This window comes from Pagrus major, chromosome 1 (assembly GCF_040436345.1).
Source record: "Pagrus major chromosome 1, Pma_NU_1.0".
Lineage (NCBI taxonomy): Eukaryota > Metazoa > Chordata > Actinopteri > Spariformes > Sparidae > Pagrus > Pagrus major.
In genome coordinates this window covers 11457185-11477254 of record NC_133215.1, presented here as the reverse complement: position 1 = coordinate 11477254, position 20070 = coordinate 11457185, and the positions used below count along the sequence as shown (strand labels likewise).

The 20070-nt window shown below is 40.2% G+C and overlaps 2 protein-coding genes across 2 annotated transcripts; one reads left to right on the top strand and one right to left on the bottom strand.

The window, feature by feature from the left end:
* The first annotated feature begins 335 nt into the window (after positions 1 to 335).
* On the top strand, positions 336 to 2986 carry tma16 (translation machinery associated 16 homolog). Its single transcript, XM_073463984.1, has 7 exons — positions 336 to 401; positions 518 to 621; positions 1220 to 1257; positions 1358 to 1442; positions 1564 to 1712; positions 1800 to 1842; positions 2142 to 2986. Exons 1-7 carry the CDS (start codon positions 399 to 401, stop codon positions 2317 to 2319), a joined length of 600 nt encoding a protein of 199 aa, XP_073320085.1. The 5' UTR covers positions 336 to 398; the 3' UTR covers positions 2320 to 2986.
* Positions 2987 to 3851: 865 nt separating this feature from the next.
* On the bottom strand, positions 3852 to 19438 carry marchf1 (membrane-associated ring finger (C3HC4) 1). The gene is made up of 6 exons (XM_073463131.1): positions 19352 to 19438; positions 10316 to 10366; positions 9516 to 9589; positions 6908 to 7088; positions 6624 to 6768; positions 3852 to 4174 (listed from the first exon to the last, which is right to left on the bottom strand). The coding sequence occupies exons 1-6, from the start codon at positions 19436 to 19438 to the stop codon at positions 3852 to 3854; spliced, it is 861 nt and encodes a 286-aa protein (XP_073319232.1).
* Between the last annotated feature and the right edge of the window lie 632 nt (positions 19439 to 20070).

Below are 20070 nucleotides of genomic sequence, written 5' to 3'. Positions count from 1 at the left end.
ATAGCTACAGCTAAAACAACGACAAAGCTGAATAACCATAGGAACAAATAAACATTTAACTATGATGTACATATAAATAGTAGAAAAATATTCCCTTTATTTTACCTAAAGCAACAATGAAAAACAACATGAAATGTCTGCATACAAGTCGAATTGTTTCTGAAAATCGTAAACAACCCAAGTTTAGTGATGGATGCTTTTATTCAGATAATAAAATCTTCATAAAGCCATCTAAAAAGTTCAAGATTTATTACTTTAACCGCTTTGAAAACAGGAACCAATGTCATTGTCTCTGCGACACATCCGGACAAAATCTGATGACGGACCCTACCACTTCCGGTCTAGTTGTCAACAGAGGAGCAGCACCACATTGAGCAGCACGCGTGTTTTCAGTTAAAATGGTAAGGCTGGTGGTCTGTCAGTATTATTGAAATGATCCCAGTTGTTTTAATCACCAGATAAATAATTATTTCAACGCTTTAAATTCATCGTTTTGTTTCCTGGTTTTATTTTTCAGCCGAAGGCTCAGAAAGGCAAACCTGCGGAGAAAGTTGTTCACCCGTACAGCAGGAAAGCTGCTTACCTCGCCCGAGAAGAAATCAGACTGAAGAAGAAAGAAAGGTGCGTGAATAAGAAATAAAACACGGCGACAGCAAAGATGCAGCACGTCAGCTGAGTTAAAAACCGAAATATATATTCCATCACATTCAAATGACTGTAAAGCAGCGTACAGGTCACCAGATACTTTACAGACCTTTTGATTAACCACACACAAAACGGGGCTGAAAAAATGCTAAGCTATAGTATACTATGTAGTTTTGGATAAGAAATGAAACTCAGAATTTTAATATTTACAATATTATGGAGGTAATAATACAAACTCAATATTTATTTTTCCATAGCTGAATAAACAAGCTGTTCTCAGAGGAAAATAAGGTCCCCAGAACACTGTTTGAAACTAGAAAGGTGGCAGGGTCCGCCAAAATATAAACAAAGTAAAACAGTATGGAATTGTGGTGTTCCCATAAGGTCAGTTTGTTTATCCAGTCATGAAAACAAAGAGAGTTTGTTTATTTAGATAAAAAATCAGTCGATGAAGATCTTTCTCTTCTGATTAAAATGTCTTCCCCAAACTACATATAGCACCTTTAACATTATTGCTTAAAATACACCGTTCACTCAGATTACTTTCATTTAATTGGTTTCTCTGACGCTGCAGGCAGAAGAATGACAAAGCAACACGTCTGAGCGGCATCGGTAAGCTTGTTTATCATTGATATCATACACACTTGCTGGCTGTGTGGATCGAATCACTTTCCTTTAAACACCTGTTATTTGACTGTCTCTGGGCTCCCAGGTGAGAAGCTGTTGTGGTTTCAGGGACAGTTGGATCCAGATAAGACCACTTACACCAGAAAAGACGCCTGTGACATCATTGAAAGGTCAAAGATGGGGATCATGTTAATGTTTTTCAAAATATTTGCAATTGTTGTTGTATTAGGGAAGCCTTTTTTGTGGCATCTTAATGTTCAGAGAGCTTGTGTGTTTTTTGTGTACGTGCAGGTACCTGCAGAGGTTTGACTCCGAACTTGAGCAGATTGAGCTGATGAACGGGATCAAAGGTCGGCAGGGTCGTCTCCACGGTGCCAGAGAGGCCGTCATCAAGCAGACCATCGAGAGAGAGAGAGCGCAGTATGAGGGCAGCGGATTCGGTGAGTCCTCATCGTATAAATACATACACATATGTTCTGTACATGGATGCAGTCAGCAAATACTTAAGTGTTTTGTCGTCTTCACAGAGATCCCAGACATCATCAACGGAAAGCATCTGAAAACATTCAGGTGGGTGGAAGTAGAGCTTTAATCTTCTGTTTTTCATTTCAACAAGTGTAACAGAAAATGCTTCTAAAACCTTCTGAAGACCTTTCCTAGCTATATAAGATGAGCCTTGGTAGTCTTTGACTTTGCACTATATGGCATTATATTATTGCATCCTGTCCAAATACCAAACGCGTAAAAAAAATGCCTAAAAATACTGACATATCGTACAGTTTACAGGATTTGCACATGGGACATGTCAGGAATCATTAACGTCCTTACTGATAATGATTGATGACATGTGTCAATACTTTATTTCTTAGAGAGTGGACTGGTGATCTGAAGAAACTTCCAAACCTTAAACTGCGGAAGGTGTCTAACAAAGGTTTGGACACCAAGAATGAAGAAGAGGAGAAACATGACGCAGAAGAGGAAAATGAGGACGATGAAGATGACTTGGATGATGAGCAGCTGGATGACATGGTGCTGATGTCAGACTAGAACTGAGGCTCAGTAACTGTGAACGTCAGACTGGCCTTCAGCGAAGACATTCTATAGATAAACGTGTGTTTTTGTGCTTGTGTGCGAAAAATGCTGCAACTCCACGACTGTCCAGAAGATGGCGCCAAAGTCCCAGAGATGGAAAACAAAAATTTTCATCAGTCTTCGCGTTGCTCAGTAACTCGACACCAGCCTGTGAGGGGTTCTACATTCATTGTTTATTGCACAAACAAATATGCATCGTGTGTAACCTGAATACTCCATTTTATCCAATCAGGGATAGAAAAAAGGTTTTGACACAGATGTTTAGTGCTCTCATGTGGCGGTGGATAATAGACAACATTTTCTGTGACTTGACAGTGACGCTGGTAGAAAACCAAATCAAGCCTTTATAAAAGTGGACAAGTGTAAACAACAGTCACCTTCGGTTGGTTGACTAGTCAGTCACTCACACAGTGTGTCAAGTCTAATGTGAAAACATTACCGGATGACGACCATGAAGCTCAACTTACATCAGTGTGTAAATGACAGGACCCGGCGGAGCAGGACCACGTGAAGCTGCAGACTGTCAAAAACATCATAAACAACTGGGATACTTGAGAGTTTCTATTTTAAGAAATATTCAAAAGTTTCTATGATAGTAAATAAATTCAGCTTTTTCAAAACATTACATTTCTTGATTTCAGACTGACCTAAAGATGGTGTTTAAATAATTGTTCTCTACTCATCATTTCTGACTCTTTGGTGTCTGAAGACCTGATTGTCCAGAAGGAGAGTTAAGGCCTCAGTATGCTTCAAACAAAGCTGGATTGTCTTAACAGCATCTGAAATGGGGAAGTCGGTTTTGGTTAATTCTGCTTTCGATAAGCCAACACCCATGAAACTGTAATTAACCAGTAAATTATTAAGAAGAAAGAAATGAAGTGAAATGTAAGATCCGGCACTGTTTGTGCCATTGTTTCCATTTCAATAATCACAACATCCGTATGACACCATGTCTAAGATGACATACCGATCTAACGGTTGCCCGTGACAGTGTTAGAGTTGTTTTCTATCATGTAGGAGCAGAATATACATGCTAGTTGGCCGTCAGTCAGCCTTTGTCACTGCCAGTGTCATCTGAGGATCACCTGAAGCATACTGAGACCTTTAATAGCTTCCTCGAAGTGTTCACACCTTTAACTCATGTCAGTGCAGTTTGAGAAAGTGCATACAGGAATAAAACTCAATATGTCACATAACTAAAGTCTGTACAAACCTCTCCAGCTGATGGCTTTATTTTCCTTTACATCTCCTCACCCTTTAGCCATTTTCTGGCCTCTTCCTTACTTTGCCCTTCAGCCTTTCAGTTTTCCTCGATCACTGAAGGACTTAAGTTGTCCTTTGAGTCTCAAGTTCAGTAATCACAGGAGCTGAGATGAACAACACTAAAACACTGTACGAGTCTAATCACACCGTGCTCACAGCAGCTCGTGTTTTCTGATGAGCAGGGTGTGATTCAGGACACTCCCTCTGTGCGGGAGGAGACTCAGTCAGACTGGGTTTCGTGACGGTGCCACTGCCGCCTCCACTGACATGTCAGAGTCCATCTGTGCGTCTGGAGCCAGGGCAGGGGCCGGACTGACGGGAACATCCACAGTCTCGTGCCTGCCATTGGTCAGGGCGCTGGTCCGGGCCTGAGAGTTGTGCAGGCCTTTCTCGGGGCAGTTCTGCACAGTGATGATGCGGTTGAAGGCCTTGAGGCGGCGCCACAGCTGCAGGTAGACTTTACACTGGATGTACATGAAGATGAGGCCGCCTGTGAAGCCTATGGCCACCACGATCAGCTTTGTCCAGAAGGGCCACTCCAGCACACCTGCTGGAAAAACCCACACAGGGCGGTTATAAGTCATCCTTCAGTATGTGTGATGGATCATGATGGTGGTGCGTGCAGAACTGTGCTTACCCTGTTCCGAATAGTACTTCAGAAGAGAAACTCGCCAAAACTCTTCTGCAATCAAGAGTGAGTGTAATTTCTTTTTATTTCTATCATCTCTGAATAAATAACCTAATATATTAATGTTTAGTACTATATATGAAGATTTCACCTACTGCTACTAATGTTTTCTGACTTTAGGTCCTACAGTATGAGAACGGTAACACAGATACACTATGATCACAGCACGACACACCACACCATCAACGAGCACAGAGAACAAGGAGAAGCACTGAGGGGTCTAAAACTGTGGCTCAAATAAAATGAATGCTAGTGTGTGAACAGTCTGTAACCAGCAGATACCTGATTTTAGTCTTTTTCATTGTTGTTTTATGACCTGTCAAAGTGTCAGAACACTGAACTACCTGCTCCTGCAGAGAAAATTAACCCAATCATGTAATTTTCTAGAACACACTGCTGAGGCTTTGGTTTCAGCATGTCTGTACAATATGCAAATTGGTTTGAGATATGAAACTTTTCTTTCGTAGGTTGAGTCTCAGTGACTCTTCAAAAACCTCTTTGTTTCTCAGATGCATACTTTCCTTTGAGTTAATGTGAGTCTGAGAACTCTTGTCCTTTTGATGAACATGACTGTTCTCACGACATTTGCACATGCTGACAGTTCGTTTTCTGGGTTTCATTTTTGAACAAAACACAGGAGCTTGTGTTTTTTTTTTCAAATCTCAGTTGTTAGAAACAGTGTTTTCAAAACACGCCATCCTCGACTGTATTGGCATGTGATGATAATACGGTTAGGCCACAGTAGTTCCTGATTATCGGCCAATACCGATTTTTGGTGGCGATACTGATGTTCAGGAGTAAAAATTCTGATGTTGATATATTGGTCAATATACACTTATTTCTTTTGCAATGATCCCTCAAATGTGGTTGTCAAACACTTGTGAAGAACAAATGTAACAGAGGCTGGACATTTTTACAGTTAAACAATAAACTTTTATTGTCTAAAGTGATATCAGTGTAGTGAAACACTAAACTTCATTGGGACTTTATTGGAAATTATTATAATTACCCAAACATCTTTTTCTGCATTTTACTCTGAAACTCTTCATAAAGGTTTCCATAATGGAAAAACTATACGCCAACACCTGTGAATTATCTGCTAAAGGCCAATACAGGCCAACCGATATGTAGGTTGGACTCCAATAAATGGGTAATGGTTTCCTTTCATGGATCATCTATGTCAAAAAAAATTGCAAGAAAGTAGATTTTCCAACCATTAACTGCTTGAAAAGTGGGAAATTTATTGAAAAATGTGCTCTCTTTTTTAATCAAATAGCTAAAACATGCAATGGCCCCCGGGGTAGCAAAACGCCTTGATTCAATTATATGTTTTTATGGGCTGAAGGCCCCAAATCATTATAATCAATATATCTACAAATCCAGTGAATGTGTCTTTTTAAAGGCATTTATGTAGCCGTTACTTTATTTCAAACCTACGGCACTTTTTCTCTCTTTTTAAAATTATTTCGAGATAACATTCAGTCTTTGTCCTGTATGTTAAACCCAGCACAACAACTAATTGGTTTGACTCGGATATATGTGCAGTTCTTCAAGTCTTCACTCTAGAGCTAAACCTCTAACAGGTTGAGGGACACTTGGGGGTGACCATCACAGGAAGTATAAACTGGGATATTTGTACTGTAGAATATACACTAACATACATTTAACTAGTTTGATAGATAGATATAGAGACAACATGAATACAATGAGTGACTACACAGGACACTTATCTTCAAAATCACATCACCAGAGACAGCAGGTGTAAATATCAGCAGGTAAAAGGGTTGTAAGGTACCACGTGGAGTGTTTGACCACTGGGAGCGCTACAGTGCAGTGTTTCAATCATCCTGTAGTGTTTGTATTCAGTGTTTTACCAGAATGTGTGGACAGACTGTGATAAAAAATTACTGCAGTGGACAGTTATACATATTTTATTGTGTAGTTTGCTTTACAACTGCGACATATGTATATTTGAAATACATTACATATATTTTTAAATATTGAAAAAAAAGACAGCCCCAAAACCTCCAAACTTATACTTTAACATCACTTATATTTATTTTTCTAATAAGTATATTAACTCTCATTCTAATTCTTCTTTACTACTCTGCATTTCACTGCAAGCAAATGTAAACAAAGCACAAATATTTATTGAGGTAGAAAATGTATCAGCATGTTTGTACCTTTAGGTGAGACGTGAATGAATGTGAAGAAAATAGCGTTTTAGGAATCAAAACTCTGCATGGTACCTTTTAATCTGGATTTTAATAGTTTCATCAAAGCCAAAAGGACGGGGGAAATTACTGACCGTTCTTCCCGAGTCTGATCTCCTCCGCGGTTCTCTTGACCAGGACGTAGACTGACCACAACATACACACTATTGCTATCAGGTGAAACAACACTGAACAGAAGATCTTCCTCCTCTCGCCCTTCGTCATGTGTAGCTTCTCCCACTGGAGGACAGAGGGACGGAGATGGAGAGGGGATGAGAAGCAACAACAAACTGTGGTTGTCATTACAGCCTGACACTCCTGTCTGGAGGAGTAGATCCCAGTTCAAAGCTTTGAATTAGATTTATGAGCGTGTGCCTACCTTGCATAGAGGTTTGAGCTTCGTCTCCATGACGAAGTCAAACTTGCAGAGTTCACAGCAGCGAGTGTCTGACGATTTGATCCACTGGTTGAGACAGGCCTGGTGGACGAAGCTCAGGCTCCCCGTACAGCGACAAGGCATTATCAGCGGGCACTCGTCATCCCCCTCACAGTGGCAGATCCTACGCACACACACACAGAATATACTCACAGCATACACACATCAGAACAAGTGAGGGGTTTTGGGTATCTTATGCATCCCTGACCAAAGGAATTTCCACTTTTGGACGCTGAAGTTGTAAAATTATTTATCTCTCACCATTCACTACAGTCCATTTTCTGAGCAAAATAAGGTCCAATTGGGGATACTAGAAGGAGAGGCATCTCTACGGGCTCACTATCACACACTAACCTGCAGACCTCCAGCTCAGAGTCATCAGAGCAGAGCCGTGGTATGCCTCCATTCATGCCGCAGTATGTCTGTGGTGTGGGCACTGACATGTCCCCACTGCCTGACCCCTTCTCCTGGTATCTCTTGGTGATGAGCTCCTCAGCGTCCTCTGCCAATGATGAGCTGCCTGAGCTGCAAGACTTGTAGCTCTTCTCCTTATCTCTGCTCTGCTCTTCCTTCGATGAAAGGTGGCTGTCTCTCTTTGAGGTTCTACTGCTATGCCGCTTCTTAAGGCCTCCGCTGTCCTCCACCGGGAGCTGGTTCTCCTTCCCCTCATCCGAGCCCACCGACTGCAGCTCCATGATCTCTGCTTTGTCTTCCCCTCCTCTACCCCCATTCGTCACTTCTCTTTCTCGGCTGCTTCCGCTGCGGCGGCGCCCTCTTCGGGCCTTCTCTTTGCTCCAGCTGCGGGCCTTGCGCCACGCCTCATCCTCTGAGGTGGAGTCGGACTGGGGAGCCTCTGTGCAGCGGAGGCGAGGTGGGAGCTCTCTCCGGTTCTTGGAGGAGCGCTCCCTCTTTTCCCCGCGCTCACTGCGGTCAGAGCTGAGGCTGCGGTCGGTCTGCTCCTGTTTGGCGTTGGTTTCCACGCAGTCGATGGTGGTGCAGCTGCTCCTCTTGCGGCGGTGGCGGCGCTTCACCTGCTTCTTCTGGGACTGAGCTGATGAGCCCAGAGCTGTGCTGGTGACTGTCATCACAGAGGTGTGTGTGTGCTTGTCATGTGTGTGCAACTCAGAAGCATCCTCCTCTACAAGGGTCGGCTGGCCAGAACTGAACACGGACACACACACACACACACACATACACACACACACACACACACACACACACACACACACACACACACACACACACACACACACATAAACACACAGAGATGGAGACGTGTAAAAATAAAGTGAAATGAGATGGAGAAGACATGAACGTGACAACATTAAGTTAAGTTTTGAGCTATCTGTATCCAAAGTTTTTGCATTGACCCTTATACAACTTATATGTATATTTCATATATTTTTTGTAATTCTGGTGAATCAACTTTTAAATTGCCTGAGAACGGCATCCAGAGCTGACTGATACCGGGATAATATCAACCTGACTCCTGAGCTTTTTGACCAATTATCTTATATCTGTCCTTCAAAAAAATCTTTCAAAAATGCATACATTCTGATTCTTTTCTGATATTTTTTTGTTAATAACTTGTGTGGCCTGCCCTCTTCCAGGTCACCAGGAGGTTGTGTGGCTCTGGCATTACTTTGCGATGCCCTGGCCTGCTCAGTCGTCCTCCCGGATCCACACTCTTAACATTTATTTTGTATAACTACTTGTATCAGATATTTTGTCATTGAAATCTGTATATCGTGTGATTTTGTTGGTCTGTTCTGCAAATGAACTAACAGAAAACGAAAGACCAGCTAATCGGAGCTTTGTTAGTGGGTGTGGGAGAGAAAAAAACATACAAAAGTGATGGAGATGCAGCTCTACGGGTTGCGGAAACAATACGTCCAAATTCAGCATATTTTTCCAATCAATGCAAAAAACATTAACAGTTCCTAGAAACTCCCACCAGCTTCCGTGGTGACTGAATTTTATGTTGGCGGGACAGATATGTTCTTCTCTACTGATTGTTTAGGGAAAATGACAGAAAATGAGACATGACGTTTTGACGTATAACTGAAAAATGAAGAGAAAACAAATGTAAGTTCAGCCTTTTTATCCAACTAGGTAATGAGATATGGAATGATTTGAGCATGCACATGTGACATATGGACATCCACTCACTCCCACACATCATATGTGTCCATACTGCCATCAAATACAGCATCCTTCCAGCCTTGAGCCTGTCAGCATGACGACCTCACCACCAGTGGACATAACAAGCTGAAGGATCCTGTTTCTTCCTCTCATTGATTTCGCTATGGGAGCACCATTGGATTTCACCATCCATTTTAATTTTGTTAATGCCCTCGGGGTGCGGCAGAGCATGCTAATTGAATCTCCCACTCAGTGGAGAAGAAGCTTTAAACTGTGCATGTTAATATCACTGCGAGAGAACTGTGGCTGCAGTGCAGATGTTTGCAGATATTCTAGGGATGTATGTCTTGCACTTTCTGCCAAGGTTACTGTAATTCTGACTCATACTGAAAGAGACAGTTGTCTTTACCTGCATATGTCCTGAGAAGACGGTGTGATGGAGTTTCTTGAGGCTGTCGTTGGTCCTGCTGTAGAGTTGCTGGCCTTGAAACAACAAACAGACTCAAATTACCTTCCATGTTGCAATGCAAGTACAACAATAATGATTATTATTGATGATGAATCATTGTCAAAAATTATCTAAGAGCTGCATTAATAGAATTTCTGACCATTAGGTGTCCAAAATCCAAAATAAGCAGACAAACATACAGCCCGAGACATATTACGGCCTTTCAAAGTTATAGATTACATGTTAGCAGAAAAAAATGTCCATGTACACACATCCAGCAGCCACAAAGAAACACTGGCATTAGTTTTGAGTCCAATGTTCACTATTTTTTGCTCCAGTTTGGCCTCCACCAACTCCAAAATCATATCTGTTTTGACATTCAACAGTTGTTGATTTTGTGTCTGTACCTTCTGTTAAAAATGTGTCTGAGACTGGCGAGACTGACAAACAATTTGGTAAAAGATGCTGCCAGACTCAAGTGACCTGTTGAGCTACATGTGATGATCCTTTGTGGGTTTACTACTTTGAACAACTGTTCCACATTATACACAGTCACTTTAATCATAATTAATACGAACAAATAATAATCAGAGGAGCTTAAAGCATCATATGTGTCTCGCGGGTCACACAACAGTGTGTGCTTGAAGCAACACTTCAGGCATTTGCACATCACACTCTGCTCGGAAAACAGATCCTCCCCTACACTCTGAACTGTGACCTTGATATTGGCCCCTTTAAGCTCTCTGATACTCAGCAGTTACCTTGGAGATGTTGCTGGATCGACTCCCTGAGCGCCCAGGGCCCTTCCTCGCCTGTGGGGAGAAGGAGAGACAGAAAATCATTAGAGAACACAGAAGTATGCGATGCTTTAATGGTACCTCGGAGGTGTATAGAGCAGAACATGAGATATGACAAGATATTAAACCAATATTTAAAACAATATACAATTTTTATATTTTATATTTCAGTACTTTATTGTTTAGGACTTTGTATATTTTATTCTTACTAACTCTTGTCGTACTATCGTTCTCTATTTAGATCTTGTTTATATTTACAGTGTGATGTTTTCTATTCGAGGAGCAACTGTAACGTATGCTATTTCACTACAGCCATGTCAAAACAGGAGCTCATTCATCTCACTGCTGCAGAGCTGCAAACTGGGTCCAAACTTAACTTAATGTTCACCGGCCAAATGGTTCAAATTTTACCTGTCAATCAAGAGGTTAATGTTGTTTTTTGGCTGGTTAGAGAAGCAGAACCACACAACAATTGCATATTTTTCCAGCATTTGACTGGTAATTGGCACTTATTTTGTGCCCTGGCTGCAACTAACAATTATTTTCATTATGAAATCAGTAAATTGATTCATAGTTTGGTTTATAATATGTAAAATAAATAAATAAATAAATAAATATTTAAGGTTCTGGACGCCCAGGCTGATGTCTTTAAATGTCTTGTTATGAAGCTGAAACAACAGAATATTTCCAATTTTTCAGTTTATCGATTATCAAAATATGATATAACTCTTCTGTCAATCCAATAATCGACTGATAGTTTCTGCCCTAATCTGCTGTCAGTTTAATTTTTTCCAAAGATTTCCACATCAGAAACCGTACAAAACAATTTCAACTTTTCAATCTAGATTGTCAATTGTGACTTTTCCTGCAAAGACTCCAGAATCATCTAAGTGAAATGTGGGATTGTGTGGACATTTCATTCAAGTTTTGTGTTGTGGAAGTAGCTAAAGATGTTGAATACTGGTCAAGCTAAATGCTTTAACCGATAAATAAAAACATAAACGTTATAATTAAACGAAGCAGCTTTAGACAACACCAGCGTTCTCCACTATTCAGTGTTGGCTGGTTCTGTGTTGATTGGTTGAAGTCCAGCGTCAGGAGTCATGCGTGGACATGTGTCCTTGTTATTACATTGTGACCGCAGCTAAAGCCAGACAATCCAATTATCTGGTCGTCCTGCTAAGTTGTGTGCTGCTCTGCAATGTGTCTCTATTTAAAGCAAACTAATAGCACTTTTTCAAGACTTCCTAGAGCAGTGATTGCTTGAACTCAACTGTTAGACCTTGAACTCAACCCTCAGACATCTGTGGTCTCATTCACTGCCTGCAGCGTCCTACACAAGCTTCAGAAACCAGCAGTCAGTGCTGCGTAGGAGTTGCAACGTGTTAACGCTGGTAAACCACCACGGACAAAAAATATCTTCCCTGGTATGTGAATCATGTGTGTTCCAAGTTATTTTCCAGACAAGAACACACTGTCAAACCAGGTCAGCACACAGGTGAGCGATATATAAGATTTTATATTATTATATCAATTTAAATAATGCATAATGCATTTTTTAGGAAAACAATTGGTAACTCTTTATAATAATTAATAAATGTTACATTATAGCTAATTAAACTTTAGTTACTAGTTATTTCACCGTTAACAAACAATTAAATGCTTTATGAGCCATTTATTCGTCAATTATAAAGGTTTAAAAACATCTGTTGCAACTTTATAAGGCCATCCAAATAATGTTTATTGATTCATTAAACAGTATTTATGAAACATGTATAAAGTATTATAAACTTCTGTGGCAACTTTACAACAGTTAAAACGGTCAAAAATCATTTATACCAAAGATTGGCCATAATACTTTTATACACCAAGAGATTTTAAAGGGATACTTTGGTAAAATCTCTTAAAGGAGCCAAGTTTATATCGTCTGACTGTATACACAGCGTCATTTCACCCTATCAACCTCGTTCAGCATGTCTTTGTGTTAACATGAGGTAATTACTTTGCGTTTTAAAAATGTGAAATACATTGGTGCAGGCTGAGAAGCACCTATTCTGTTTTTTGGCCGTAAAACATTAGAAGCTCTTTGTATCTGAACAGTCAATGTTGGCTTCACGATTAATTTCTTGTAGGCTGGGAAAACTATAGTTAGACACAACCTGATTTATGTAACAAAATGCAGATTTTCTTTTAGAGAAATTGCAACAAGACATCTTAGACAAAACACTCTTATTTGTCCTTTCCTCATATCAACTTTCCCTACATCACCACTTTCATCCCCAGTCACACTGTCGACAGTCAGGTGCATTATGGGAATAAATCAGTCCGGTCCAAGGCAGTGAAAACACACCTCAAAGACACACCTCAGTTGTCTTTACTGTGAATATGTGATGGATCCTGAGTGAGCTATGTGTGAAAATGAGTACCTAACACACACACACACACACACACACACACACACACACACACACACACACACACACACACTCACACACGCCACGGGGACAAGCAGGATAACCTGCCAACTGGCTGGTGCTGGAGTGAGTGGGCAGTGGAAAATGAACTGAAGGATGACATGGAGTGAAAGTTTAAGAGATACCTATAGAGATACTGGTAGTATAGCTTTCTGACTTCTCTTCCTGTCTGAGGCCAAAACAATCTTTAGAAACAGCTCACACATCAATCACACTTCAACCTCTCATTATATTTCACACTGTTCCTGCCTGAATTATATAGTGTTGCTTTTGTCAATTCTTTTAATTATTATAGATATGTGTATGCATATTCATACATATAGGGATGTGACTTTTAGTGGTTCCTTAGAGACTTTGTATAAAATCACTACCTTTGATATTTAAAAACAAAACTGTACTGGTGTACTTGTCTGTGTGCAATATATCTAATATGTCTTCATTTATCATAACGTTCTATCACTTTGATTTCTTCCTCTGTTCTCCTTTATTATTATTATTATTATTATTACTATTACTAGTTTGTGCGTGAGCAAGGTATAACCGTTTAAAATTGGCTCTACAAAAAAGAAAAAAACAAAACAAAATGAAACAAACAACAAAAACATAACCGGTCCAGATAAATACCTTAATTTTTAAAAATGCCAAATAACATTTGGACGTTAACTCAAAATAAACTGCAGTGCTCATGTTCTGTTCATCGTAGTGACGCAATGGTGTGGCTCACTGTGGACGCGATCAAAGGCACAAAGGAGTAAGATATATATTGCCTATATATATATACTCCTAAACTACATGCCTGCTTATATGTGATATATATTAGAGGTCTGTTTATGAAATGTTAGTGTTTATATATACATAGTATGTACAGTATAACACTCGAGGTTTAGCAGTATGATCACTTCAAGCTTTGTATCTTGTTATTTAGTTCAAAGTATATGTTTGTAATGTCTCATGTGGGTAGCTTCTGTGAATTTTTTTATACTTGCGTGTACCAGCCCACACATAGACACAGTAGTGGGCAAATCATGGAAATAAATACGAGAGACGATGACAAGTAGAAGACTGCATCGTCTAAGCTGATCAAAGGATTTGCTGATAGCCAGGTTTAAATCAGTAGTCCCGCCTGGAGTCAAAGCAACCTCCTCTGGGTGTTACAGGAGATGGACACATGTACTGGGCGGAGGGCACATGTTTGTAATGTTTGGCAGCTTAAAAAAAACAGAACAGATTAGTTCTTGATTATGAGTCATTAAACAGATTATCTGCCAGTAAATCACATATCGCCACCCAACTTGCTTTAGTTATGAGACCAACAGCTGTGTGTGTGTGTGCTCTTCAGGTGATTTGTCATCAGTCTCAATTTGCATTTCTGAGAAGATATAGATGTTTGTGCCTCTTCTTATTATTCTCAATTATGTGGTGCATTCGAGTGTTCCTGTAAAGCTCTGGATTTTGAGAACCTGAGTGGAGGCTGTCAAACACCACTGCATTCAGAACAAAGCTGTCTGAGAATATAACTTGAAGAACAATACAATGCAATATTGTGTCAGCTGTAAATGTACGTGTTGTAAAGACGTTAAAAGAATAATTCATCCTTTTCGTAAATATTTAAAAATTTTAAGTGTTAGATGAGAAGACTGCTATTGATTCCCTCTTTGTGTTCAGTAGAGAGACTGGTCTTGCAGGTGTTAATTATTGCTTAACACAGAGACTGAAAGCAAGGAGAAAGTGCTAGTCTTGTAAGATCGTAAGCTAGTAACCTGTACAAATTCCCTGGATTAGTTCACATTTACATTGTGTTAAAATTACTATTTTAAAGTTGTTGTTGTTGGAAGGCAACTTTGACAGTGTCCGGCTGGCTATTTCTCCAGTTTCCAGTCTTTGTGCCAAGCTTACTAAACACAACTGAGTATTCCTTTAAAGATGGCACTTTTGACCTGAGTGAAAAATTAGTCAAACTTGCTGTCTGTGTGTAGCTGAAAAGCCAATTAATGTTATTTTTGTCAAATGTAAAGACATAAAGAAGCCAAAAGAGAGAGACACACAAATCCTGTTTGCTAAGAAGTCATAGCACAGCAGACCCAACAAGCTGAATGAACAAAGATAGAGCTATACGATTTCTTCCCCATGACACCTCTAAGACAGAATGGACATTTTGCATGTTTAACGTTTGCTTAGCAATGGCAAACCAATAAGATTGCTGACTTGAATTCACCTGGAGGAGAGCTACGTAGTTAGCTCTTAGCTGTTTGCAGCCAGTGGGTGGCAGGGTACTGCCGTGTGTTTGGCTAAGGGAGCTAACAGCTAACAGAGCTAATAGACAGCTAATGGTGCTAATAGCTTCAAGCTAACTGAGCAACTACAGTTTAATGTGACAACACAACAAGTTAACAGTAAGTAAATGTTCTGAAATACTTCAACTGAGATCAATTTAGAAGCAAAGGTAATCTGAGTACAAATGTTAACAATCAACAACTAACTTACAAACAACTATAGATGATTATAACAAAGGAAAAAAACAATATTTTGATCTTGGGACGGTTTATATTCGCTCTGTTAAACTTGTTTTTCGGGATGGTTCTGGTGTACAAAGTTAGTTGGAGCCCTGCTGGTCAGCTATATGTACATGCAACTATTGTATAAACTGGATTGGTTGAAGTATTAAAGAGTTTGAGATTGCCGTGTGACTACTTCAGTAACAGGTGTTCGCTAAACTGCAGACAAAACTACATCACATCAATCTCAAATATCTCTCACTGCCATTGATGGCAACAACATAGATAACCTGAGAGAGGAACAAGAGGAAAACGTACACAGCAGACTGACTAAAAATACCACAGCTGCAAGTAATGTGCTTCATTGGTCTGTAGCATCTGTATCATCACCACACTCAGATTTCCCAACTCTTTTGCTCACGCCTGATAATCATATACTATAGACGTTTTTAAAAATGCTAATTATCTGTTCCCATAGATGTATGGGCCAATTTTCAATATCAGGTTAGACTCCCTGTACATTTTCCTGCAATATAACAGTATCCTGAACTAAAAGCTTGACATGTATAACCTAAGTCACAACAAAGCACTACCAACCTTCAACAGCCATTGAGGAACGTTTTCAAAATCGTTTCACACAAAGAGCGCAGTAAGACACAGCAGTCCTTCATGCCGGAGCCTCATATAAGCCTAAATAGTTACAGTTGAAGCTACAGTTCAGTAGTAAATAAATTAGTAAACAAGGAGCTGAATCAGAGATAATATCCTACTGTCACCTACCTGAGTGTCTGCTGCTCTACCGACACTCTCACTCTGATGCACAGCAGAGACTTTAGTGAGTCTGTGTGAGGACATGTGCATGTTTCTGCGGAGGGGATTAAGTGATGTAGCGTGGACCGAGGGCTATATTTTGGTTCTGTACTCTGGCTCGGGATCAGAAAACACCTACAGCCACATTTAGACAACCAACCATGAAGCTGCAGCTGCACCGTTTATATTCAGTCACGACATGTTTTAAGGAATCTCAGCTTAAAAGGAACTTAACACTCGGTTTCAAATCTAACGCATATTTATATAACATGAAATATTTGTGTTTGTGTTGTTGTGGTTTCTCTGTAGCAACCTAACCAAACAACCCAATCACCATCATCAGATTCTGTCAGACTCTTTCTTGTTCAATCCTGATTGGTCCATGTAAATCTATGACATCACCATTTTTGAGCACAGCTTCGCCCACCTCAAACCAGTGAGAAGAGCACTTCTTCCTCATGTAATAAAATGAATATAATGAAACAGCCAGTGCTGTTCTGACTGCAGCAGACACCGGTCTGTGTCTTAGAGCCTTTAAGGATAAAAGCCAAAGCATTTACAATAGTGAAATGTATATAAATATATATATATGTATTATTCATATATTTTTCTAATATTCAGAGGAACCTTTAGAGCTTTGAGATGTAGTTCAAATGGATGTTTAAAGGGCCACACCAGTGTGTTTGTAATTCAGCTCTTCATCTGTAAATCATGTAAATGTTACTATTCAAGCAACTACAACAGTAAAATCCTGCTATTTAATGCATGAGTAATAATAACCTAATGATATAATAGTGTTACAGTGGACATTTTCCTGCATTGAATACTACCTGTAACCTTACCTGTAATTCTTCAAGTACATTTTACTGATTATACTAACATACTCTTACTTAAGGTTCATCTTCAGTGCAGGACTTGTAACAGAGTATTTTTACAGTGTGGTATATGTACTTTACTGAAGTAAAAGATCTCACCACTGCCCCTCTCAGTCAATCAAGGTAAGCAAACACTAAAGTAATCATAACTGTAGTTGCGGAGGACTCCAGTCCTGTTCTTGTCAAGCGTTTTGTAGCATAGCATTTTACAAATTGAGGTGAACATTACAAGACATTCACACCATCGATGCTGTTCACTTATTAATCAAGCAACTCAGTGACGGCTGAGTAGGTTAACTGAGAATACTGCTCCACTCACGATTTAATAAAACCAATGCATTTGGAGAGTGGAAGATATGCATGTACCAAACTCAGATGACTGTAGGCACAGACAGATAGCCAGATTCTGCTAGATAGTAGTTGTTTATAGATTACTATTTATTTGAAACAAGCAGGGGTGAAATTTGTTTAGGCAGAATTGAAATCAAAATTTCTTAATGACTCCTTTGGAGTCTGCATTTTGGAAATGGTTGTCATGTAACATTAAGAAAGATATATGTAGACTCACTGTGATCATCCAGTGAGATGGTTTTGCATTTTCTGTTTTAAATGTTCAGCTTTGTTACATTTATATTAACAGTAAAGACTTGTGCATTCAGTTTTTCTGCTTATTATGTTAATGCAGCACTGACTACCATAGAGATGATCTACACTGCAGAAGTGCACAGAGAGCTGATGGCCTCATTATAATATTATGACAGTACAATCAGCAGGCATTTATCTCAATCTAATGACTGTGCAAGGTTATCATCAGTGGAAAACTGTAGTCTGTTCTGAAACCAACTGTCCTGTAGCACAAGAAGTTTGCATGTTAAACATTCAGTCTGTGGGTTTCCTACTGGCCTACTGGTCTAAATGTGTACCACTTCCTCTTTGGTTTGTGTCCTTTCTTCCTAAACAGACATGTAGCCAGTGGTCCAGAGTTTAGTTCTGATGTGCAGCTTCCCCTTTAGACAAGAGGCAGCTACCCAAAGCCTAAAAATGTAATTACATTAATAATAATAATGTATATCTTGGCCATCAGTGTAAGCAGGTGTAGGCACTAATTCAGTTTACATAAAGAGCTCTAAATTCTGAGTCGGTTCCTTCCTCCTTTTTTTTGTGGGTCGGGAGGGGCAGTTTTCCCTAAATAAAAAGCTGGCAGTAGAGAGATTAAACGCAATGTAACAAATGAGAGAACATTTTCCAAAAAGATAGCAACCCTACAGTCAAGACTCTTAGATGTAGTAGTAGTACTGTAGGGCAATTAATAAATAGAGGGAAGTGAAACCACTTTATACTACACTTAAAAGACGTCAGAGACTTAAAGGTTCCCGTTTCCGTTTTAACATGTAGATTTGTAATGAAGCTATTCATGACAACTAAGTAGTGCAATACCAGGGACATAAATGACAAACACAAAATACTGAGGTTTACTCTTGTTCATGTCTGGAATTGAGTAAATAAACACAAATTGAACAAGCATTCGTCCACTGGCATTTGAGTTTGTAAACTATAAAGTTTTCATAAGAACCCTGCTTTAAGGATCATCTATGTCTGTATTGACTGTAAAGTTTCTCTTCCTAACATCGAATCCCCCAGGCTGTCAGACGAAAAACACATTATAGTCTTAGGCATGTGATGTAACATGAGGTGATGGTAGGGGACACGATGTGGCATAAGAAGAAGGCAAAAGAAGTGACTTGATGACATCACTTTGGGCTCTGGGAGATTGAGATTGTTATTTTATAGACTAAACAATTATTTAATTAATAATTATAAATAAATGATTGTGAAAATTGTGAAAATAATCAGGAGATGATGAAAATAATTGCTAATTGCTAATTGTATAATAATAATTGTAGCCTCAACGTGATTGTGACATTTTCTCTCAACTCAAAAGATGTAGCTGAAAATATCAAACCCCAAGTGAGGGAACAGTGATAAAAGGCTGCTGAGTGCATCCGTACTGTATGTGTGACTGAGTGAGTGAGTGAGTTGAAAAGACTGTCAGCTGATACTGTAGGCTCAGGTACACACACGCGGCACACGCACGCACGCACACACACACACACACACACACACACATATGCAACTTCCTCTTCAGTCTTCAAGATCAACACGGAATGACCAAACGACTTCTACTTTCTTCTGACAACGCAAAGAACCTCTGCAGGTTTTTAAATCTCTATAATTTGACCAACTTTTAACCCTTAACTGTAAAAAAGATCAAAGTAAATTAACCTATAGAGCTGTAGCTGGCCCCTTAGAGGCTTGAAAAACATAGTTGAGAGGTCAGAAACTCACCTCGGTCCTGTCTTTGGAGCGAGTGGCGCTCTTGCCGTTGCTGGCTGTCTCCCTGGCTGGAACCACAGTTATCTGTTGTATTGGCATGCTGGTGTTTCCAGGCAACGCGCCGGTGTTACTCCCACAGCATTCCCAGCACGCCGTGCCTTCCCGTCCTACGATCCGAGTCCTTGCGTGTGATCCACTGTCCCATCGACGAGCTGCTTTCAAGGAAAGGAGACACTGCTCCCGGATTGCTCTCCTGTATCAGCCCAATCTGGATCATAGAGGAGATGGAACGGGATCAGGTCACCGTGGCAACAGGAAGACAGCTCTGGAGATGGTGGGGTGTGAGGTCGTCATGACGACTGGCACTCAACAGTGCGCAACACCTCCTCCTCCCCCTCCTCCTGCACTGCCCTCCTGCTGAGAGAGAGACGGAGAGAGGAAGAGTTGAGATGGAGCTGAGCAGTAAACAAGGAGGCAGGGAAAATGTGTGTTGCAATGGCGTGTGTGTGTGTCTTTCTTGAAGGGGTGGAGCCAGCACTTTGTCGTGCTTGCTGGGTAATAAGCATACGGTCCATGAGGATTAGGGCTTAGACTAACCTCAATCTCCTCCTCTGACCAATGGTTCTGCTAATAAGCTTATGCAACTTGTGCACATGGACAGCAGTAAAACACACACACGCACGCGCACACACACACGCACGCACACACACACACACACACACACACACACA

Bases quoted from the DNA above. Each gene is read 5' to 3' on its own strand.
- tma16 (XM_073463984.1), top strand. The intron at 1,258-1,357 runs GTAAGCTTGTTT...CTGGGCTCCCAG, and splicing joins AACACGTCTGAGCGGCATCG to GTGAGAAGCTGTTGTGGTTT. The intron at 1,443-1,563 runs GTCAAAGATGGG...GTGTACGTGCAG, and splicing joins GCCTGTGACATCATTGAAAG to GTACCTGCAGAGGTTTGACT.
- marchf1 (XM_073463131.1), bottom strand. From the start codon at position 19,438: ATGCCAATACAACAGATAACTGTGGTTCCAGCCAGGGAGACAGCCAGC. The intron at 6,769-6,907 runs GTAGGCACACGC...TCTGTCCTCCAG, and splicing joins AGCTCAAACCTCTATGCAAG to TGGGAGAAGCTACACATGAC. The intron at 4,175-6,623 runs GTCAGTAATTTC...TTTTTCCAGCAG, and splicing joins GATCAGACTCGGGAAGAACG to GTGTGCTGGAGTGGCCCTTC.